The sequence below is a fragment of the Pomacea canaliculata genome, linkage group LG7 (genome assembly GCF_003073045.1).
Source record: "Pomacea canaliculata isolate SZHN2017 linkage group LG7, ASM307304v1, whole genome shotgun sequence".
Classification (NCBI taxonomy): domain Eukaryota; kingdom Metazoa; phylum Mollusca; class Gastropoda; order Architaenioglossa; family Ampullariidae; genus Pomacea; species Pomacea canaliculata.
This window is the reverse complement of record NC_037596.1, coordinates 28,010,571-28,030,601: the sequence shown is the minus strand read 5'-3', so window position 1 is coordinate 28,030,601 and position 20,031 is coordinate 28,010,571. Positions and strand designations below refer to the sequence as shown.

Here is a 20,031-nt window from a genome sequence, read left to right as displayed (position 1 = left end):
AGTGGACCGTGCTAGCTCTGCTAAACAAACTTTAAGAGCATCGCACATGTTTGACTGTTTCACTATTTTAGAGATAAATAGAAGTAGTGAAAATATAGTTCTACATCAAACAAAATAAAATCTAGCGAAAAGCAACGGAAAACTAATTTTTGCAGAGACCGTATGTCAATAAAACAGACTATTTTGTTCAGGAGGCATTATTTTATTTAACTTTAAGAACACCATAGGCAATGGTACAGCATTCAGTACTTTGACTTTCTGTATTGTTTATGTTTTGTATCATGTACGAGGCGATGACGTCAATTACCTTTCGGTTCGTTTGAATCGTAGACAATAACAAGTTGTGACGTACACCGCGACATGGAGTACAGCCGGGCTGTACCATAATCCTCGACACAGACGACGACTTTTCTCTCAAGACTACAAACACGCTGTCCATCCATCACCCACACTACGTCACTGCGGGCCGTGGCCACGTCCTCGATGTCGTTATCCTTCATCACCCGCACTGGGATACTCGCTTCTTTAAGTCCCTTCATCATACCCGAGTGGTAAATAGCGTCAGCACTAATTTTATCCCGGTACAACACCAGCACGTCTCTCCACTGCAGACAGGGCGGTGTTGTGGCTCCTTTGGTGGAGGTGACGGTAGTAGCTGTTGTCGTGACATTCCCTGTTAACATTCAAAGTGAGTTTCTACTGTTAGTTATTTGTCGGAGATACAGCGTACACACATATAAACACGATGTAAAATGACAGACGCACGTGACTAACTCAGTGTCTTGATGATGATGATGATGATGATGATGATGACTGTTAATTTGTTAGCAGACGTTACACTACACAATACCCACACCTACCTGTAACACCAACACGGAGACTGCATAGGAAGCTGGCCACGTCACGACCGCACGTGACACAGTCACCTGGCCTGTCACCTGAGTGACCGTGACCTCGGTGATACAGTCGTCTGACTGGCGGGCCGTCTGTGTGGTCGGGCACACCTCGCTGTCTGTACGGCAGGACATGTCCCTTAAACATACTCCAGTCCTGCTCGACTTCCCTGACCACGACCGGTGGAGAGCGGAGGGGTCTGGTTAAATATTCCACTTGCCAGCCGGAGGGTGCGTATCCATGGTAACAACTTGCTGCCCAAAGATGCAGATGAGGAACTTGTGTCAGCAGCTTGTCACACACAGTGCGGAAGTATCGTGACCTGTGACAGACATAAGTGTTGCAGTAGTTACCGTCAGACACACCTTACCCACTATTGAATCCTATAAACGTGCACTGAAAACGCATGTCTTCCATAAACATTACTCCTAACAACCTTTCCCATAATGCTAGTCCTTTATTTAGCCCTTCTTTTTGCAATTTATGTACAAAAAGTTTGTGCGAAAACAATAGTGGCGTACCGGAGAGAAACTTTCATGAGCAAGGCAGGTGTCCCTTTCATTGAGAAATTCCCACCTGTTAAACACCTGTTGGTGATTCTAAGATCACAGCGAGTGGCATCTACCTGTATGTCTATCATCACATCACACGATGTACTACTCACCCGCTCACTTCATCAGCGATGACGTACAACGACCCTCCTCTTGCTGCCTGTGACAAGTCGTTGACGGCCTTTTCCATGTCTTTGATTTTAGCAAGATTATACAGCAGGAGGTGAGGCTGACCAGGTGATACACCTGCTGACTGTTGATTCTTTACTGTCTGCAGCAACAGGTGACACAACATGATGCACGCTGCCCGACTCTCTTTACAGGTACTGACAACGTAGACGTGGTGACCATCAAGCAGCCATTTTATCCCCATCAGCAGCAGCACCACAGTTTTACCTGTACCGGGCGGTCCGGAGACAAAGAGTGTGGGAGGCGCCGTGTGTAGCAGGTGAACTTGCTCCGGGAAGAGTGTGATGACAGCAGTGTAGCACTCTCCTGTCCACCACACGGCCTCACCCAGGGTCTTGACACTCACACGTGGAGGACTTGTACATGGCACAGTCACTGTTGTCGCCGGACCACAGAATCTAGTACAGTCACATCAATTGATGTGTTTTACAAAAACAATTACTGATATTTTACAATTAATAATAAGTTAATTGTTAACTGTATTTCATTTTTCCCAAATATAAAATATATAATTTCTATTAAAACTACTTCGAAAATGGACACAATGATTGACTCCAAATTAAAAATTAAATTACTCCAGAAAAATGTAAAACATCATAATAAATAGTTTTAAGGGAAAATAATTATTTTTATAGGTTAACAAGTTTACAGCAGGCAGTAAGTGTGGTTGGAGAAAAAAAAAACTACTCAGAAGACAAGAGAACAGTGGCGTGAGCACTAACATCGTACACGACAGTGTTGTGACTACACATTGTGTAATATTTACCTGGCTATCAGTCTCTTGTACAACTCAGGTGTCATGTGACTGTCAGGTCCAGCATCAGCCACACGTCGCTGCCACCAGTGCCCGAGTTCACTCAGCACGTGACTGCTGACGTCATAGGGTGTCTTGGGGTCAGACAACTGGTCACAGCACAGACACAGACCTGGGATGCTGGAGTGGTCTGTTGTTCCCAGACATCGACACAGGTCCTGTGAAGGATCCACATCATAGAAGGGAATTGAGTTAAATATAGAGATGACAGATGTGAGTAAAATTAACGAACCCTGAGCATTAAAGTATCAAGTACAATATAAATACGAATCAGTAGCTTAGAATGGCTCCAACAGGATAAATAATACTGTTAAAATAGATAGAACAACTGTCTACATCCAATGACTTAACTGACACAAATGATGCTAAGATAGTGTGAATGCAATAAAATGGACAAAAGAGGCAAAAAAGAACTCGTTTATATACTCGTAAGATATATTATAGAAGACATGTAAGGTAACAGAAAGGTACTAAAACCTCAATGAGGAGGTTGTCACCAGAGATGGCCTGTTGAAGTTCAGGAGCCATGAGGTTGGGGAAAGCGATGACCTTAGTGACGGGCAGACCGGGAGCGATGTCCGACACCAGGTGAGACAACATGGCCTCTGCCTTGTCCAGTTGTGACACGGCCTCTGTCAGCTTCTTTCTAATGTTTCCCTCCTTTTCCTCTTTCGACATATTCAGAGGCTGTGTATTGTCACCAAATGACTTTACCTCGCAGATGACTAAACCAAAATCTCGATGAATGAGAAGCACATCAAAGTCGCCCCGTTGCCAGTTCGGTGGCTGAGTAGACGGGAGGCTCGCCGGTAGGGGGAGCTGGGTAGCGGCGGCAGAGTAGCAAGGTTCACCCAGGTACTGTCCGAACTGAAGCTGAGTCAGTCCAACCATGACATCTCTGTTCTCTTCAAACATTTTCTGAAGACAGACAAAAGTCCGCTGCATGGCAGCATCGTCTCTGACATCACTGTCCTGAAGACGAGGAGGCTGAGGAATGGAGGGGAGAGCAGCAGAAGGTGAACTCGTCGCCACTTGGTTAGACTGACCAGCCTGTCCAGGTGCTGGTTCAAGGACCAGAACCTCCTGACCAGCAGCTGACTGTCTAGTCATCGGCACGCGGTTGACGTAGACAGGAGGCAGGAAGTAGGCGCGAGAGTCGAGATCAGGGAACGCAGCCTCCACCCACTGGAGCCAGAATGTCTGGGCCTGGTCTGGTAATGGGTCCTGTGTGAAAACAAGTCTGGTCAATGAAATAATAGCTCCCTATTAATTCATTTGAGTATTTCTGTTCAAACTTTACTTTTATTGGCTACTGCATTTAATACTGGAAATAACCGTTTGTATTTTTCTGTCATCCAGTAAGGTATTGTATCTCCTACATTATAGTCTGTTACACTCTGTTCTAATACACATTTGATTGTCAACAAACAAACCTTTAAACCAGTCTTATGGCTGATGAGCCTGACTGCCGCCTCGATCTGAGAAGGAAGACCGCGGATGATTAGAATCTTCATACCTGGTACAGGTGAGGGGTTGGTGTCAAACTCTACGTCAGCGCCGGTATTTTTCTTTAATTCTTCCAGAGAGTGTATGTTCACTATAAAACAATTTTCATGAGGGATTGTCAATGCGAATACACAATTCTCTAAACTATAACAGACAATTGCTTTTGAACTGATCATTTATCATTACAAGCAGAATTAATGGCTGATAGCGCTAATAGTAAGTTGTTTTTTTTTAATCTTCACATCGAAGACAGATCATTATTACTGTACTCGGGATTATGAAGCTGCTCATTATGATTATTATTTCTCTGTCAGTTGTCCCCAATTTCCACTGCTTTACTGATTATTATGTTTACATGTCAATGCTATCTCAATACTTTTCTCCTGTCTTCATTTTGTGCTACTTTTATCTATTGTCAGTTAAAAAAAAGTAAAGCATGTTAAAATACAACCTACCTGTATCTTGAAGTAGTGTAGCCTGTTCATCAGTAATGGCCTGTAGGTAAACTTGGTTCCGACCATCGCCTTTACAACTTTGTCGTCCACTCCTCCCTTAGGTCGCTGTCCCTGTGATAGTTATTACAGTGAGAGGAGAACATCGTGAGACTGAACACCGGGTACATCACTGAGATGAAAATGTACAGGAGATGACACTAAATATCTACACCAGCATTATACTAGTTCAAGGTGTTTTATACAACAAAACTAGGATGATAAAAATAGTTTCAGTACTCTAAGCGTGCAGGGAAGGAGAGTGGTTCACCTGACCAGACGACGGATGACCAGACATTGTTGACGGTGGTCTCCCTTGTACAGGACAAGTTTGAAGAAGGCAACGTCTGCACCACGTGGTCTCCACTCTTGGTGAGAAACCAGGAAACTGTCATGTGTCTGGGGTCGTAGGTTAATATAGTGTCAGTGGCATAGTCTCATCGTGGCATAGAAGCATGTTATCAGTGCCATTGTCTTAGTAAACTGACAAAACTGTGTCTTTGCCTATTGTTAAGTAGGTATTGGCAGCTCGTTTTGTTATTTATGGGAACATAGCCCATACCCTAACTCAACCAGTGGCAATTTAGCAAGACTAGCTACAATGTTAACGATAATTGTTTGTGTCCTCGGTTTCTCTTCTCTTTTAATTTTTTACTAATTCTGACTTTACCCATGTGTTTATGTGTTCGATATAACATCAATAACTGAATAAAATGTATAAAACACTATGACAAATTCTTCTCTCACTGTCCTGCCTTCCCCAACCCTGTATGAAGCCATGTCGCTATTCCCAGCAGCTGGTTGACTAGGGAAAGTTTGCAGCGCCACACGGGTATCGAACCCATGAGCCTCTCAGATCAGATACCAGCGCTCTTAACACTGTTTCCCCAGCAAGTGGAGAGAATTACTGATTACATCATAGTTGACTTCAGGATTGTGATATACTCAATATGTCCCTCAGTACACTCAGTACTGCTAAGTATTGCTCCTTACCTGTGCTGACCTCAAACACACCCACAGCCTGTGTCTTCCTCCTCAGGCCACGATGGCGATGTTATCGAAGTCTTTATCGCATCAACGACTGAAGGAACTAAGTACTCACCTGTCTTGAAGTAAATCCTTCTCGCGGAATAACTCAGTTATTTCTCTTGCTCTGGTCACGACGAGGAATGGCAAGATGGCAGAATTAAGAGTTGTATATTTATTGTCGATCTACTTTATCGGAGTTTCCCGAATCACGAAATAATTGTTCAGCTTTGATGTCATCATATTCTACATGTAGTGGGCACGAGTGTACAGAAGTGTATTGTTATATTTAAACAGAAATAAACTCAATGGATAAGTAGTATACATCAACATCCGGGTGTGTTCGATAAGTTCAAATGAGTGTGACCGTGGGGGCAGGATATTGTTTTCTTGAGGCTTAGGCCCCAGTGAGTAGATTGAAACAATGTATAAATCATTTGAAATATAGAGAGTACGGTAGTACACATTATCTTTCACAATATCTCACATCGAATGGATAAGTTTTAACTGCTTTTTCACTATTGACTCAAATTATCATTTAATGTCAACAAAGAGGCTTTTTGTGACAAAGATAATTTATTTGCTTTCACCGAGACTTGGCTGAAGGAGTCGGACAGTGACAATGATTTATATGTCACTGTAAAGATTAACATACACATGCACAATAAAGTTAAACAGTTAATTTTTTATGTTAGATCACGAGAGAAATAAGAACCTGGGTATTTAAAAAAATACTTAAGATTTATAATGCACAGGTATACATATTTATTACAACACCGAATAATAGTTAATATAAATTTTGTCTGTAGGTCGCAAATGTCTGCAGTATTAACTGACAAAAATATGCAAAAACAATTCTCTCACTATTACTTTGTCAGATGATTTGGTTTGATGAAATAAGTTAGAGCTGACTGCCTAAAGAAAGATCAACCGACAAATATTAACTTCTGTGCTTATATGAGGATCCGGCAACTATTATTTAATTCATCATCATTATTTTTATGTTCTGCAGGCTGTGCTTACTTTTAAGCTCATCCATAATTGTCGGATGAGAGTGACTGAATTAATTTCGTTCAAATTAAGACTTTCTTAATCACTTCTGTTAAGAACAAAACTCTGCAGGGCTTAAATATTCGCAAAATAATAACGGCGGGATAACAAATTCGATATATGTTTATACACATGTCTTCCTTTGAGGGCAAACATAGGTAACAAATGGCAACAAAATGTTAAGCTTCTAACTTCTGCCAACATTCTGTAGGCTAATGAAAGCATCCTGACATTATATAATTAAATGTTTTAGTTATCTTTTTTTTACAATGCCTCTGAAAAATGCAGATGTTAGTTGTGTTCAAGGTGATGGTAGGTATCTCCTTGGTCCTCTTGTTCAGTACGGTTCTCTCCATACTTAAGGACATTATATTCCTCTTCTGCTTTATAATTCTCCTGTTTAAATATAACAGTTTCTGAACATTACAGAAAAAATGAAAACATTACAGCAATCGCATCGCTTATGTGATACAAAATTGGAAAAGCCACCATGATTCTTGGAGAATAAAAGATAAGGCAGGAAAAAATACTCTACTAAAAAAAAAAAAATATCCTTCAATTTTTTTTATATACAAAACAAAGAATTTACGTTATGCTTGACAATCTACACTGTTATTTTTGTAATCAACTGATTGACAAACTGTACCCCAGTGTCAGGATGAGGTTGTGCAGGGACCACAGCCCAGGGAACTATGTGGTACACACCCAATCCAGAATCTGTCGGCACTTCAGTGACATTCATATACTCACTGCCTGCAATTAAGAAAGAAAGTATAATCCTAAACTAGATTAAAAAAAATATATTTTACTACCTATCTAATCATTGGTGTGCTATCCTCTAAGAGTTTCTTTTGAGAACTGCCTTTCTTTATATCTTAAAAATAAGAGGTTTGAACATTTTTATAGTTTGTTTTAGTCTTCTGGACTTGCAAGCACGATACCCATGTCTATACTTACATGTATTTGTCAGCCATTCAGTTCAGTCTATAGTATTTTTACCTATTTGACAAAAGTACTATTAAACACTAAAATATTTTTATAATATAATTTCCTATCAATATAACCCGAACTGTGTAAGCTTCTCGAGACTTTACTCGTTTTATCATATTTTTATTTTATGCTAATTACACAACATAGAATAATGTAACCTGGTAAATCACTAAAATTCCTCGCTTCTCCTGTTGTTGCTTTTGACCTGACTGTTGGCTTCATTGTTATCTTCGTTTTGGTCATATCAGGAACATTTTTATTCGTCTGGAGGTTGTCATCCATTTGTCTCTCAGACGTGGTGTTCTCTGTTATTTCGCTCACTGTTACATATTCTCCATTGACATCACCAGATGTCGTTGTGCTAGCAGTGGTGTAGATGTCTCCAGAATGAGCCACATAGTGTAGAACTGGAGTCTGTGAGCTCATGGTGACTTCATAGGATTGAGATATTGGCTTCGCTCGATGGCAGAAGTTACTTGGACAAGGCGGCAGTCTAAGGTTTGTCTTTCCATTGCAAAAAAATCCTGAAAAAAACAGATGGTATTATTGCAGTTTGTTCTCCATTCTAAAACAAAGTTGAAAAAGTGTATACACTACAATTAAAAGTACCAATGCTTTTAAAAGAAAAGCGTGTTTTGCATAATATGTCACTAATGCTACTTATGTCATACATGTGGATGTTAGGATTACAGCAAGTATATAGACACATATCTAATTACAAGTCATCATATTTGTATGCCTACTATATTAACATTTCTAAAAGTATTGTGAATTTTAAGCTTTCTGTCATCGCCTAATTTAAGCTGTAGATTGCTAGTGCAGGAAATAGTATAATCTACGATTCGTGTAAGAATGAAATACTTACAATGAGAATAAAGTAGTTTCTTCTGTAGGTAAACATGTTTAGTAGCAACATCATACTTGAAGTAAACATTTTTGAAAACATGGAAAGGTGTATGCTTTTCTATGTCACATACACTTTCATTTTGACCCATTGTCTCGAGACTTAACCAGTAAACTTTATAAATAGTTCTAAACATTAAAGCATTGTTTTCTTTCTAATCAAAGTAATCAAAACTCTTCTAATCAAATTAAACTTCTGATTGCACTGGCAATTTTACCAACCATTTTGATAGCTTCTCTTTAATGCAGAAACTTTAAACACATAGCATTTTGCGAATTTAATAAGCCTGCTTTTTAAGGTTCTTTTAAGGGAGAAATAATTAATTAATGAATGAATTAGGACACTCAAAAATACTAGTCTGGTAGCTTTGTTTAGTGAGAATAAACATAAAATGTTATTCACAAAGTATAACAAATTAATACCCAATAGAAGATCTGTGGATAAAGTTTTGAGATAAAAGAAATAAAAAATTTATCCGCCTAACTACCGTAATAGAGCTTTGTTACACATGTTCATATGAAATTTAATAGCTAAATAAGATTAGCGTGTAGACAATCAAACCTTTTCGTCGTTTAACTATGTAGACAGTTACAATAGTTCCGACGATAGCAACAGCAACTACCGCACCAAAAACACCGCCAACTATTGCTCCTGTCTTGTGTTCCGATGGCGGTTGTTTCTTTTCTGAAGGAAATAGTAAAGTAAAGGTCTACAAACATTATTAAATATCATTATTTCTTTATCTTACTTTACAGTTTATTCTGGTTGCAACATAAACCGATTAAATGCACAAAGTGTAAAATGGCAAAAAAAAAAAAAAAAAATACAAAAGAAAAAATTAAGCGGGCTTAAGGAAAAGTCCTTCAGCATTGGTTGAATTCCATTCTTCATATTTCGCAACAAAGACGCTCAGCCTCCAGTAAAGATAATAATATTTGCTTGGCTTCATGTGTGACATGGCTACGGCTGACATAATACATGACAATAATTCTCTTTAAAATAATGTTTCTCTGATAAAGTATACTTACCAATTACTTGTAAGCTGTAAACAGTTGTTCTGTTGATTAATCCATTACGACCCCACATCTGTCGACATGTATAGTTCATGGCATTTAGTTCTCTCCTAACATCTTGCAGAAGTAAGGTATCGGTATTGGTTCCATCCCAAACAAATTGTGCAGGTGGACTTCCTTTGTTGGCAGATGTGCATGTGCAGCTGACATTGGATCCCTCAAGAATAGTTTGTGGACATTGAAGCTGAGGACTCCCTGGAGGCACTGCATGTTTTATATGAAATACAAATTATTGCAACTGGAGAGAGAAATCTTCACTTCCATATACAAACAAGTCTATTAATCCTGAGCTTGGAATTTCAAACCATCGACTGTTAATAAATATCGAAGACAATTTATATAATGTTAATATTTTTTTTAAATTTTAAAGTACATCATTGACAAATACTTTTAAAACTGACTTCAAATATCCTCATAACAGATAAAAGTAGAGCATTATAGTGTCCAAAATGATATATTAAAATAATATTACCAACCTTTTATCAGCAGTTTGCATGAATCACTACTTTGAAAATTATAGCCGCGACGAGGTGGAAAGATGTTGGAGAAGTAGTTGTAACATTCACAGACGAACCTTGTATTATTTCCTGTGAAGTGTATAATGTCAAGTACACTTTTGAAGCCCAGTATGTTTGTCGTACTTAGTTTGAAGCGAAAACCAGCTGAATTGTCGACGTTGCAGATTATTCCAATGCATTCACCTATGTATTTCTTTTCTTCACCGCAGTTGTCATCAACATACCACTCTATTATATTCAGGCACGGACCGCAGGTTAACCTGACATTACTGTATTCAGTCACGTATATCTGCTCATCGGGACACTGCCGGATAGTGACATCTGAAAAGAGACCAATACTTACACTAATCACTCCCCTCCGGACTAAGTAAATATATGTTTACGTGTTTTAGTTAACAAACAAATATATATTTAAATAAGTATGATGAACACACATGAATGCTTAATGTAATCCACAAAAGGTTATAACCTCAGTCATTTGTCTAAAGTAATGAAACATGAAAGTCTGTTAACAACTAAGGTTATGGTGACAAACACAGTCTTTAGAATCACTGTTTACTGCTAATTTTGATAATAGATGTTAGAATAAAAAACATTGTGTTTGCATTTCCATAGGCCGTATTAAGTCTACACACAGTTTCATCTACACATTCAACACATTGTGAACAGATTTTAGGAAGTATTAAAACCTATTGCTTTAATATTCTACTACATGTGAACGTTAAAAATAAAAACCTAACAGAAATTAAAACAATTATTAGCTTCACTTTGCTGTCTGACTTTTGTAACTAAAGCATTTTGCTGTAAGTTATATTTACACGAAGAAACTTAACACTGACAAGAATGTTAGAAGTGTAATATTTACCCGAATAACATTTCCCAGCAAGTAGGGCAACGCCGCACATCATCAACAGGGTCAGCTCCATGCTTTCCAGTTTTCCTTTTAAATATCAAACGATTTTTCTAGGTAACGGGAAAAACAGCTACGGGTAAACGACACAAACATAAATATTTGTAATCTTTTGACTGAAGGCAGACAGTTTCACATGGTATGACACACAGCCAATGTTGAAACTAGTTTGCAGCAACACGCATATCCTGCTCTTCAAGTATTCATTTCCTTGTTCGCAAGTACAGATACCAACTCAGCTCAACCGAGTTTATGGTAAAATCTAATCTTTCTGCTACACAGAAAACTGTCATCCCGGGAACAAAGTCTCTGTCGTCAGAATGTTCTCACAAAGTGAGTGAGTGGTGCAACGACATTTTGCTTCCTTGTTTTGTGAAAAAATAATTCCTTCAGCGATGTTGTGAAGACAATGAGTTCAAAATGTCTATTCTCTGTTTACGGTATTGTGAAGGTAACAAGACCTGGTGTAAACAATAAGTGTGCAGGTTTCAAGTACAGACAGGTTTTATTTTCACTTTAAAATAACAAGAGCTCAAGTATGTGTTTTTTGAACTTATTCTTTTTCATTATGTTTGGCCGCACTGCTGATTTTCCTTTTTGATCTTTCTTTTATTACCTGTTAGAGACACATTACAAAGTAAATATGTCTGAAAGTTTCTGAAAGTAACTCTTGGCAATAAGTTTGGAGTAACACTAGCGTGATTAGATAAAGTAATTTATACCCTTACAGAACGATGTATCATTTTTTGTTAAAGGGAAGTAACCATCCTTTTTTTCCAAATTGTTTGTCGTCTGAGTTGTTCCCCCTAGAAAATATCAGCAGGCGTGCGCACACACACACATGTACATCCAATCGCCTAACACACACTTCTAGATGTGTGTGTGTGTGTGTGCAGACTTTGCTCATATGGTCATTCGGACCCACTTATTGGAGCACGTGACACGGACAACCTCCTCATTTGCCGGACGTTCCTAAACCTTCTTTTATCTAAATAACGTTATGTTGCATGCAGAATAAAAAGTACGACAAAACAAACAAACAAACAAACAAACAAACAAACAAACAAACAAACAAACAAACAAACAAACAAAAAACAAGAAGATAACTTTGCAGAGCAATACTTTTATTTCGGAATAAACCTTTTTTGAGACTTTTATTCAAATGTAACGTACAATAAAAGAGCATCAAAAATGAATGTAGAAAATATATTCCATGCCCTTATGACCAAGAATGATCAGTCAACATTTGCAATTAAATTTTTCTACTTTTAGAAAATAATTGCACATAATTGGATGATTCACAAAATACTCGGATCTAAAGAGGGTTTACCTATAAAAGCTGAAAAAACTCGAACTACAATAGTATCTTTAACAGATGGGCATAACAGGACATTCCTCTTATATGTATATAAACACATATTTTACTTCAATCTGAATTTTAAAAGCGAGGCCGATACGTAGCTAGCACTACAAAGCGTAGAAAGGACAAATGTTCCAAACTATGGATAAAGTTATAAAGTAAAAAAAAGGCAATGCGAAGAATAAAAATTGAATACAATAATCTGTTGTTGTACAGTGCATATATATATATACTATCACATATATATATATATATATGGACAGAAATATAAAGTATATGACATAAAGTAAAAAAAAGGAATATAACATTTTGAAGTACATGTATTTTGTTTAGTAGGCATGGTTTTAAGAACACCATAGGCAATGGTGCAGCAAAGAGTACTTTGACTTTCTATTATATTTAGGCTTTGTGTCTAGTACTGATTTGAATTCGGATTTCCATTTGTATGTGTGCTTTTGCTGCGTCTCCTACCCCACTCTAAGCTGCATACTTAATATTTCCCACTTTAGCCACTACTGCCATTTACTTTCAGTGCCATGCTTTTACTTATCCAAACAAACCCTTACTTAAGGACTGATTGCACTCACTCATTTGCTTTTACGGCCGTCAACTTATTTTAATTGTCGTTTACCTTGTTTATGTAAATATCGTTGGCACAAAGGTTAGACTTGTTCGCCTCCTGAAACATCTTCCCACCCTTTGAAAACATGTGTGTGTGTGTGTGAAGATATGTGTAATTGCCTGCTTGTGAGGCGATCACTTTTATTATTTTAATTTTACTAAAGGTATTATATACGTGCGCAAATCTTTTTCATCTCAGCTGACCCTGAGACGATAAGATGAGTAAGAAATGCAAATCATTATTCAATGGTACAAAGGCGAGTTAGTGTACTTAACTGGACATTACTCAGTACACATACGACAGGAAAGATCACTCGTGTTTCCACTTTGACTTCGGTAAACAGAGTGCATGCCCTTTGAATGTGTACTTGATTGACAGGTCTGATAAGGAAAGTGCAGTGATCACGTGTTCAACAGTAACTGTCTGTTTGCTATGAACAGTAACTAAATATTAGCATGTCGCACTAAATACTGTTCACTTCGCTATAACAGGTTCATTCATCCTTCTTTGTATTGACATTAGTAGTTTTTTCACAAGATTTTAGGATATTGTCTACAAAATACTTCACCTCTTTCCTGCTCACTGACTTGCCCTATTCCTTGTTTAATCAACCCACATATTTGCACCAACTCCTAGATATTGGAAGGAGGATGTTAATAAGAAAGCATGCTTGCAAAGAAAGAAGGAAAAAAAAAACGAGAATAAATGAACTTGTAGCAAAGCAATAAAAGATAGAATTGTTGAGAGAGAGATGGGAGCTCGAGTAACAATAGACTGTCGAGGCTGCCGATGTTAATCTTCTTCCGCGTGTTTACACTTCGTTGGTCACCCAGGCCGACAGTGTGTCATCATCTTTATCCTCTGCAGGCTGAGCGAACTTTTAAGCTCACTCATAAGTGTCAAATGAGAATGACGGAATTAATTAAGTTCAAATTAAGACTTGTTAATCACTTCCGCTTAGACACCAATTTACTGACCTTTACATATATTCAAGTGTCTAAACAAGTGGCGAGAATGAGATGGGCTTAGAGAGAGTGCAAACAGCTTGAAATGCTAACTCCTCGCTAATAATAATGTAAAGTAGACAAAAGATATTTTTAGATATTTTTAAAAAGAACTATTTCCTTGTTGATTTTTTTTAGCGACACGCCTGAAAAGGCTTGATACAGTAGGGCGCTATTGGGTATTAATCACAGAAAATTGGTTTATTTTTCTTTAGAAATAAGATATTTCATTATAATGGTTTTGTCAGCTTTGCTAGCACCCTTAAGAAACGCGAGCCGTGAACTACATCTTCATTGTGTACATGTACTGCTCTAGGCAGAGATAGAAATGTTCCTTTGTTGTAAGAGCACATAAATAATAAAAAAATACAGTCACATCCAATAAACCCCCCAAAAATTACTACACAAATTCTGTTGTGCTATATCATTTATTAGTGTCTTTCTTCTCTCGATTTTGAAATTACGAATGTAAAACTTATTACGACTTTACCGATTTCTTGTGAAAAACGTTAGTGGGAAAAATCTGTGGAACCTGTTTTGCTTTTCTAACGCGGCAATCCTGAAAATATATAATTAAATTTTATAGCTCTGTTTTACAACGCCGCTCAAAATGTGAATGTTAGTTGGGTTCAAGATGATGGTATGTAGCTCCTTGGTCCTCTTGTTCAGTGCTATTCTCTCCAAAAAGGACATTATATTCCTCTTCTGAAAGCACTGCTTCAAAATCCTCCTGTTTGAATGAAACAGTTTCTGAACATTACAGAAAAAACAACAACAACAACAAAAAGAAAAACATTACAGCAATGTCCTCACTGATTCGTAAAAATATTGGAAAATTCACCACGATTCTTGGAGAAGAAAAGATAGGTCATAAAAAATATTTCTACTAATACACTTTTAAAATAATAATGTTTTTACTACAATCTTAGACAAAAGAAATCCACAATGAACTGTATTTTTTATTTATTTTTGTTTTTTTTAAAGAAATACCCTTCGATTCTTTTTATGTGCAATACAAATTGTTAAGTTACTTTACAAGCTATACTATTATTTTTTGTTGGTAAATTGATTTACAAACTATACCCCAGTATCAGGAAGCGGTGTTGCAGGGATGACAGCCCAGGGAACTATGTGATAGACACCCAAGCCAGAATCTGTCGGCACTTCAGTCACATTCATATACACGGTACCTGCAATTAAAAAAGAAAGTATAACCCAGAACTAGATTCAAGAAAAGATAATTCACTACCTATTTATCCATTGTTGTGATACTCTTCTTAGAATTTGTTTTAAAAGCTGCCTTTCTTTACATTTTACAATTATAGGTGTAAGCAATACTAATTGCTTGTTTTACTGTTAAAACCTGAAAGCAAAATAAACATATCTTTACTCACATACTTTAGACGTTTAAGCAATTCAGTCCATAGTATTATTTACCACCTTGACTGAAGTAATATTAAACAATGAAATATTAATAATATAATGTGCTATCATAATTACCCGAATCGCGTAAGCTTCTCAAAAGTTTAGTCCTATATTTATGTTTCTAACATTTTTTTAATTATTTATACTAATTACAAAACAAAGGATAATGTCACCTGATAAATCACAAAAATTCCTCGGTTGCCCTGTTGTTGGTTTTGACTTCGTTGTTGGCTTCAATGTTGTCCTCGTTTCAGTTTTATCAGGAATTTCTTTGTTCGTCTGGAGGTTGTCCTCCATATCTGTCTCAGGCGTGGTGTTCTCTAGTATTTCTCTCACTGTTACATATTCTCCATCTAAGTCACCAGAAGTCGTTGTGCTAGCAATGGTGTAGATGTCTCCAGAAGGAGCCACATAGTGTATGACTGGAGTCTGTGACCTGTTGACGACTTCAAAGGATTGAGATGTTGGCTTCTTTCGATGGCAGAAGCTACTTGGACAAGGAAACAATCTAAGGTTTATCTTTCCTTTGCAAAGCCTTCCTGAAAATTCAAGGATACTTTTATAGTAGTTTGCTTTCTGTTCTAAAAATAAAGTTGTAACAGTATATACAGATACCAACTATTTTCAAGGAAAGTTTTTAATTGCAATGTAAATGCCATTTGCATCTTGTGTCATGGATGCTACTTATACATCTAAATGCTGGAATTACTGAAACTGTGTAGACACATATCTTATTATAAGTCTTTATATTTTCATGCCTACAATTCCTAAATCAATTGTAAACTTTTAGATTTTTGTCATCACTTAATTTTACTCATTAAGTACATGGTAACATCTACGATTTGTGTAAAAATTAAATACTTACAATGAGAATAATGTAGCTTTTGCTGAGGTAAACTTGTATAAAAAGTAAAATGAAATTCGAAGTAAATGTTCTTAAGTCACATAAGGATTAAAATCATGCACAGGTGTTCACTTTCCTCTGTCGCATACAAATTCTTCTGTATTTTGACCAATTATCTTAAGATTTAAACAGTTTACACCGGGGGATAAACTTTATAAATAGTTTTAAACAGCTAAACATTATTCCATTGAAATAACACTGTTATAACATTTGTAAACTTATAACACTTCCTAATGTGGTGGCCATTTTATGAGCTATTTTAATATCTCCTCTGGGGTTTAATGTAGAAACTTTAAAGACAGAATTTTGCGAAGTATATGTCTGTTCGTTTTCTAAGCTTCTTTAAAATTAGAAATAATTAAGTAATCATTCAATTACGAGATGCACAAATACTGGAGTATGACAACCTGGTTAGTGAGAGTACATATCAATGTGTCATTCACAGGGTATAACAAATTAATACCGAATAGAAACATCAGACGATATGAAGACAAAGTTTAAAGATAAAAGGAACAGAAAATCCATTCTACAAGATACTGTAGCAGAGCTTTGTTACACATGTTAATATGAAATGTAATACTGAAATACGACTAGCGTGTAGACAACCAAACCTTTTCGTCGTTTTACTATGTAGACAGTGACAATGGTTCCGATAATAGCAATAGCAACAACAGCAGCAACAACACCACCAATTATCCCTCCTTTCATGTTTTCCGATGGCGGCTGTTTGTTTTCTGTAAGAAATAATAAAATATACAAAAATAAAACATCTATAAATTCATTATTACACAGATTACTTTACAGTTTTTATAGTGTTGCAATAACCAAATAAACTAAACAAAATTGAAGATAATTTATACGACTTTATAATATTTTATTTAACGTGCAATATAGTCATTTACTCTAAATGTAAATCGACTTCAAATGTCCCCAAGCATGTAAGAGTCAGTCAACGTTGTGTCAAAAAATAATATTTTTTTATAATATTACCAACCTTTTATAAGCAGCTTGCATGACTCCCTACTTTGCAGATAATAGTGTCCACGATTGGAATAGATTCTGTGGTAACATTCGCAGATGAAGCTTGTATTATCTATATTATTACTTGTAAAGTGTAGAATGTGAAGGACACTATCGAAGCTCTGTGTGTTTCTCTTGTTGACTTTTAAGCGAAAAGCAGCTGATTCATCGAAGTAGCAGTATTTTTTTCCACATTGACCAACGTATTTCTTGTCTCCACCGCTGTTGTCATCAACATACCAATCTATGAAACCCGTGCAAGGACCACAGGTTAAGTTGACATCTCTATATTCAGCCACGTATAGCTGCCCATTGCGACACTGCTGGATAATGACACCTGAAAAGTGACCAATACTGACACTAATCACTCCCCTCCGGACTAAGTATATATTCATGTATTTCTAGTTACCAAACAAATATTTACATAATTATGAAAAATACACGAATGCTTAATGTCATCCGCAAAATGGTATAACGTCGGTCATTTGTCTTAAGAAATGCAACATGAAAGTATGTTTAAAAAATTGTTTCTTAAATATCTTGACATTATATCATAGGTTAAAAGTGTCTTTTTTAAATAAATTTATAATTCTCTTCTTCTTTCGTTCTGCAAGAAATGTATGTGTTCTTTATCGCTATCAATCAGGGAAGACATGTAACTCATAAAACTTGTCTATATGTTAAGGCACACGTATCCCCAACCTAACATTCAACCTCTTAAAAGTGAAGGCCTTGACTACAAAAACATTCTTTAGAATAACTGTTAACTGCTTAGGACGTTCGTGGATGTTGGTATAAAAAAATGTGTTTGCATTTTCACAGGCCGATGGAAATTTTATGCCCGATGAAAACAGTCAAAAGCTGAGTTTGATAGGATATGGAAAATTTTGCAGTTGTGTTGTCATTCTTTTCACATCACTGTAATGCAGGTTAATTTTTATGCTGATAACATTGTTTGTATGATTACTATATTCAGTGTTTGTTTGACGAGGTTGTCGCACCAGGTGGAGATGTTAAAAAAAGGAATAATTTTTATCAAGTGACAGGTACTCGGTCTCCAGCTTTACGAGGCTAATGCTGAATCTTCTTAACAGTTAAGTCTTTACATAGTCTTTATGATTAGAAAATGAAAGCCTGTCATCAATCTACTTAAACCTGGAAACCCTCTGCACTTGCCGTTTAAATAGCGAAGAGTAGCTCAGTCTTCTATTATGTCCTATATCTAATGCAAAAATTCTTTGTTTCTCAGTAGGCTCTAGAAAGCTGCAATCGTGCCACTACTTAGCGGGTTACTATGGCAAAATATTCCTAATTATATTTTAATTCAAACATTCCGTGACATCTACTAGATTTATCCCTCCGTTGCATTAGTGGGGTGCAAACACTTCCATTCACATCCCCCAGCAAAATCTCCACACCTAAAAAATATTACTAACACATCTATCAAAGAATAAAGGAAAACTTAAAGAAAAATGGTAATCTACATAACAATAGTAGCATCGTACACTGTATTCCTTGGAATTAAAGCTCTGGCCGGTGACATCCTACCTCCCTTGTTCTATACTCTTTAAATTTTATAAAAAGTAACTTATCATGTGCCGCGTAGAGATTCCGACAAGTTTAATCCACACACACACACAGAGTACATTGTAGTAGAGAATTTAGGAGTTATTATCATATATTGTTATAATATTCTACTAGATGTGTACTTTTGAAAGTTTATAATAAAAACATGCTAAGAAATGTAAACAATTATAAGCTTCTCGTTCCGCCTGATTTGGGTAACAAAAAATGATATTTACACAAAGAAACTTATTACTGACAAGAATGTTAGAAGTGAATATTACCCGAATAACATTTCCCAGCAAGTAGGGCAACGCCGCACATAATCAACAGTGTCAGCTCCATGATTTCCTGTTGCCCTTTTGAATATCAAACGACTTTTTTGTAGGAAGCGTGAAAAAAGAGCTTCGGGTAAACAACACAGACAAATATTTCTAATCTTTTGACTGAAGACAGACCGTTTCACATGGTATGACACACAGCTAATGTTGAAACTAGTTTGCAGTAACACGCGCGTCCTACTCCACAAGTATTCACTTCCTTGTTCGAAAAAATCCCAGCTTACATTTGTGAAAGAGCGGGTAAAATTCATCCGCGATTAATGTAGTTCCGATTTTATTTGTATGAGTATAGAAATACTCTTAGTGCACGCCACACAGTGAGTTCGTCATCAAATACAAAAGTGACAAAGGACAAGTGAGTGCAGCGTAGGATGATGACGGAGGGAGATGTTAACGGTTTCTTCCTGTATCAGTGTATCAACATCTACACAGCCGTGCAAATAGTCAAACGAACAGGTCTCCATGACATTCAAGTGGCTTGAAAGTAAATAGGATGAGCAGGAAGGGATGTGTTTCTGGTAGAACTGATAGCAGGCATCGGTTTAAGTGAATATCATCGCAGTGAGAAGGGTTGTGAGGGCTGTAGTCATTTACTTTCAAATCTGTATGTATTGTATGTTACCTGATTGTTAAAAGGCGTTTTGACCTGCAATAGTTGATTTTACTATAAAAAGTATAAAAGATATATATTTTGTTAAAATTTACACCATGTAAAATGTTTTTTAAAACGCTCTTTCAAACTCAGGTGTCTTTATTGTCTTTATTGGAGGTTAATAAATAAAAATGAAAAAAAAAATACCGGTCGAAATTTTATTCGCAATTTCGGTTACCGGGGAATCGCGGAGAGCAAATAAGTATTCTTTAAAACTAAAACTA

At 36.8% G+C, this 20,031-nt stretch overlaps 2 protein-coding genes across 4 annotated transcripts; both read right to left on the bottom strand.

The window, feature by feature from the left end:
- Positions 1-36: 36 nt before the first annotated feature.
- On the bottom strand, positions 37-1,892 carry LOC112568188. The gene is made up of 3 exons (XM_025245358.1): positions 1,559-1,892; positions 861-1,216; positions 37-673 (listed from the first exon to the last, which is right to left on the bottom strand). The coding sequence occupies exons 1-3, from the start codon at positions 1,816-1,818 to the stop codon at positions 300-302; spliced, it is 990 nt and encodes a 329-aa protein (XP_025101143.1). The 5' UTR covers positions 1,819-1,892; the 3' UTR covers positions 37-299.
- Positions 1,893-6,034: 4,142 nt separating this feature from the next.
- On the bottom strand, positions 6,035-20,031 carry LOC112568766. 3 transcript variants are annotated; one of them, XM_025246243.1, is made up of 7 exons: positions 19,099-20,031; positions 9,965-10,327; positions 9,444-9,692; positions 8,977-9,099; positions 7,670-8,035; positions 7,168-7,274; positions 6,035-6,917 (listed from the first exon to the last, which is right to left on the bottom strand). In XM_025246243.1, exons 1-7 carry the CDS (start codon positions 19,157-19,159, stop codon positions 6,813-6,815), a joined length of 1,374 nt encoding a protein of 457 aa, XP_025102028.1. In that variant the 5' UTR covers positions 19,160-20,031; the 3' UTR covers positions 6,035-6,812. The 3 variants fall into 3 exon arrangements, with proteins under 3 accessions (XP_025102028.1, XP_025102027.1, XP_025102029.1); XM_025246242.1 differs by lacking the exon at positions 19,099-20,031 and adding an exon at positions 10,872-11,111; XM_025246244.1 differs by lacking the exons at positions 6,035-6,917; positions 7,168-7,274; positions 7,670-8,035; ... (1 more) ...; positions 9,444-9,692; positions 9,965-10,327 and adding exons at positions 14,315-14,632; positions 14,986-15,092; positions 15,501-15,866; positions 16,843-16,965; positions 17,226-17,588 and having other exon boundaries at positions 19,099-20,010.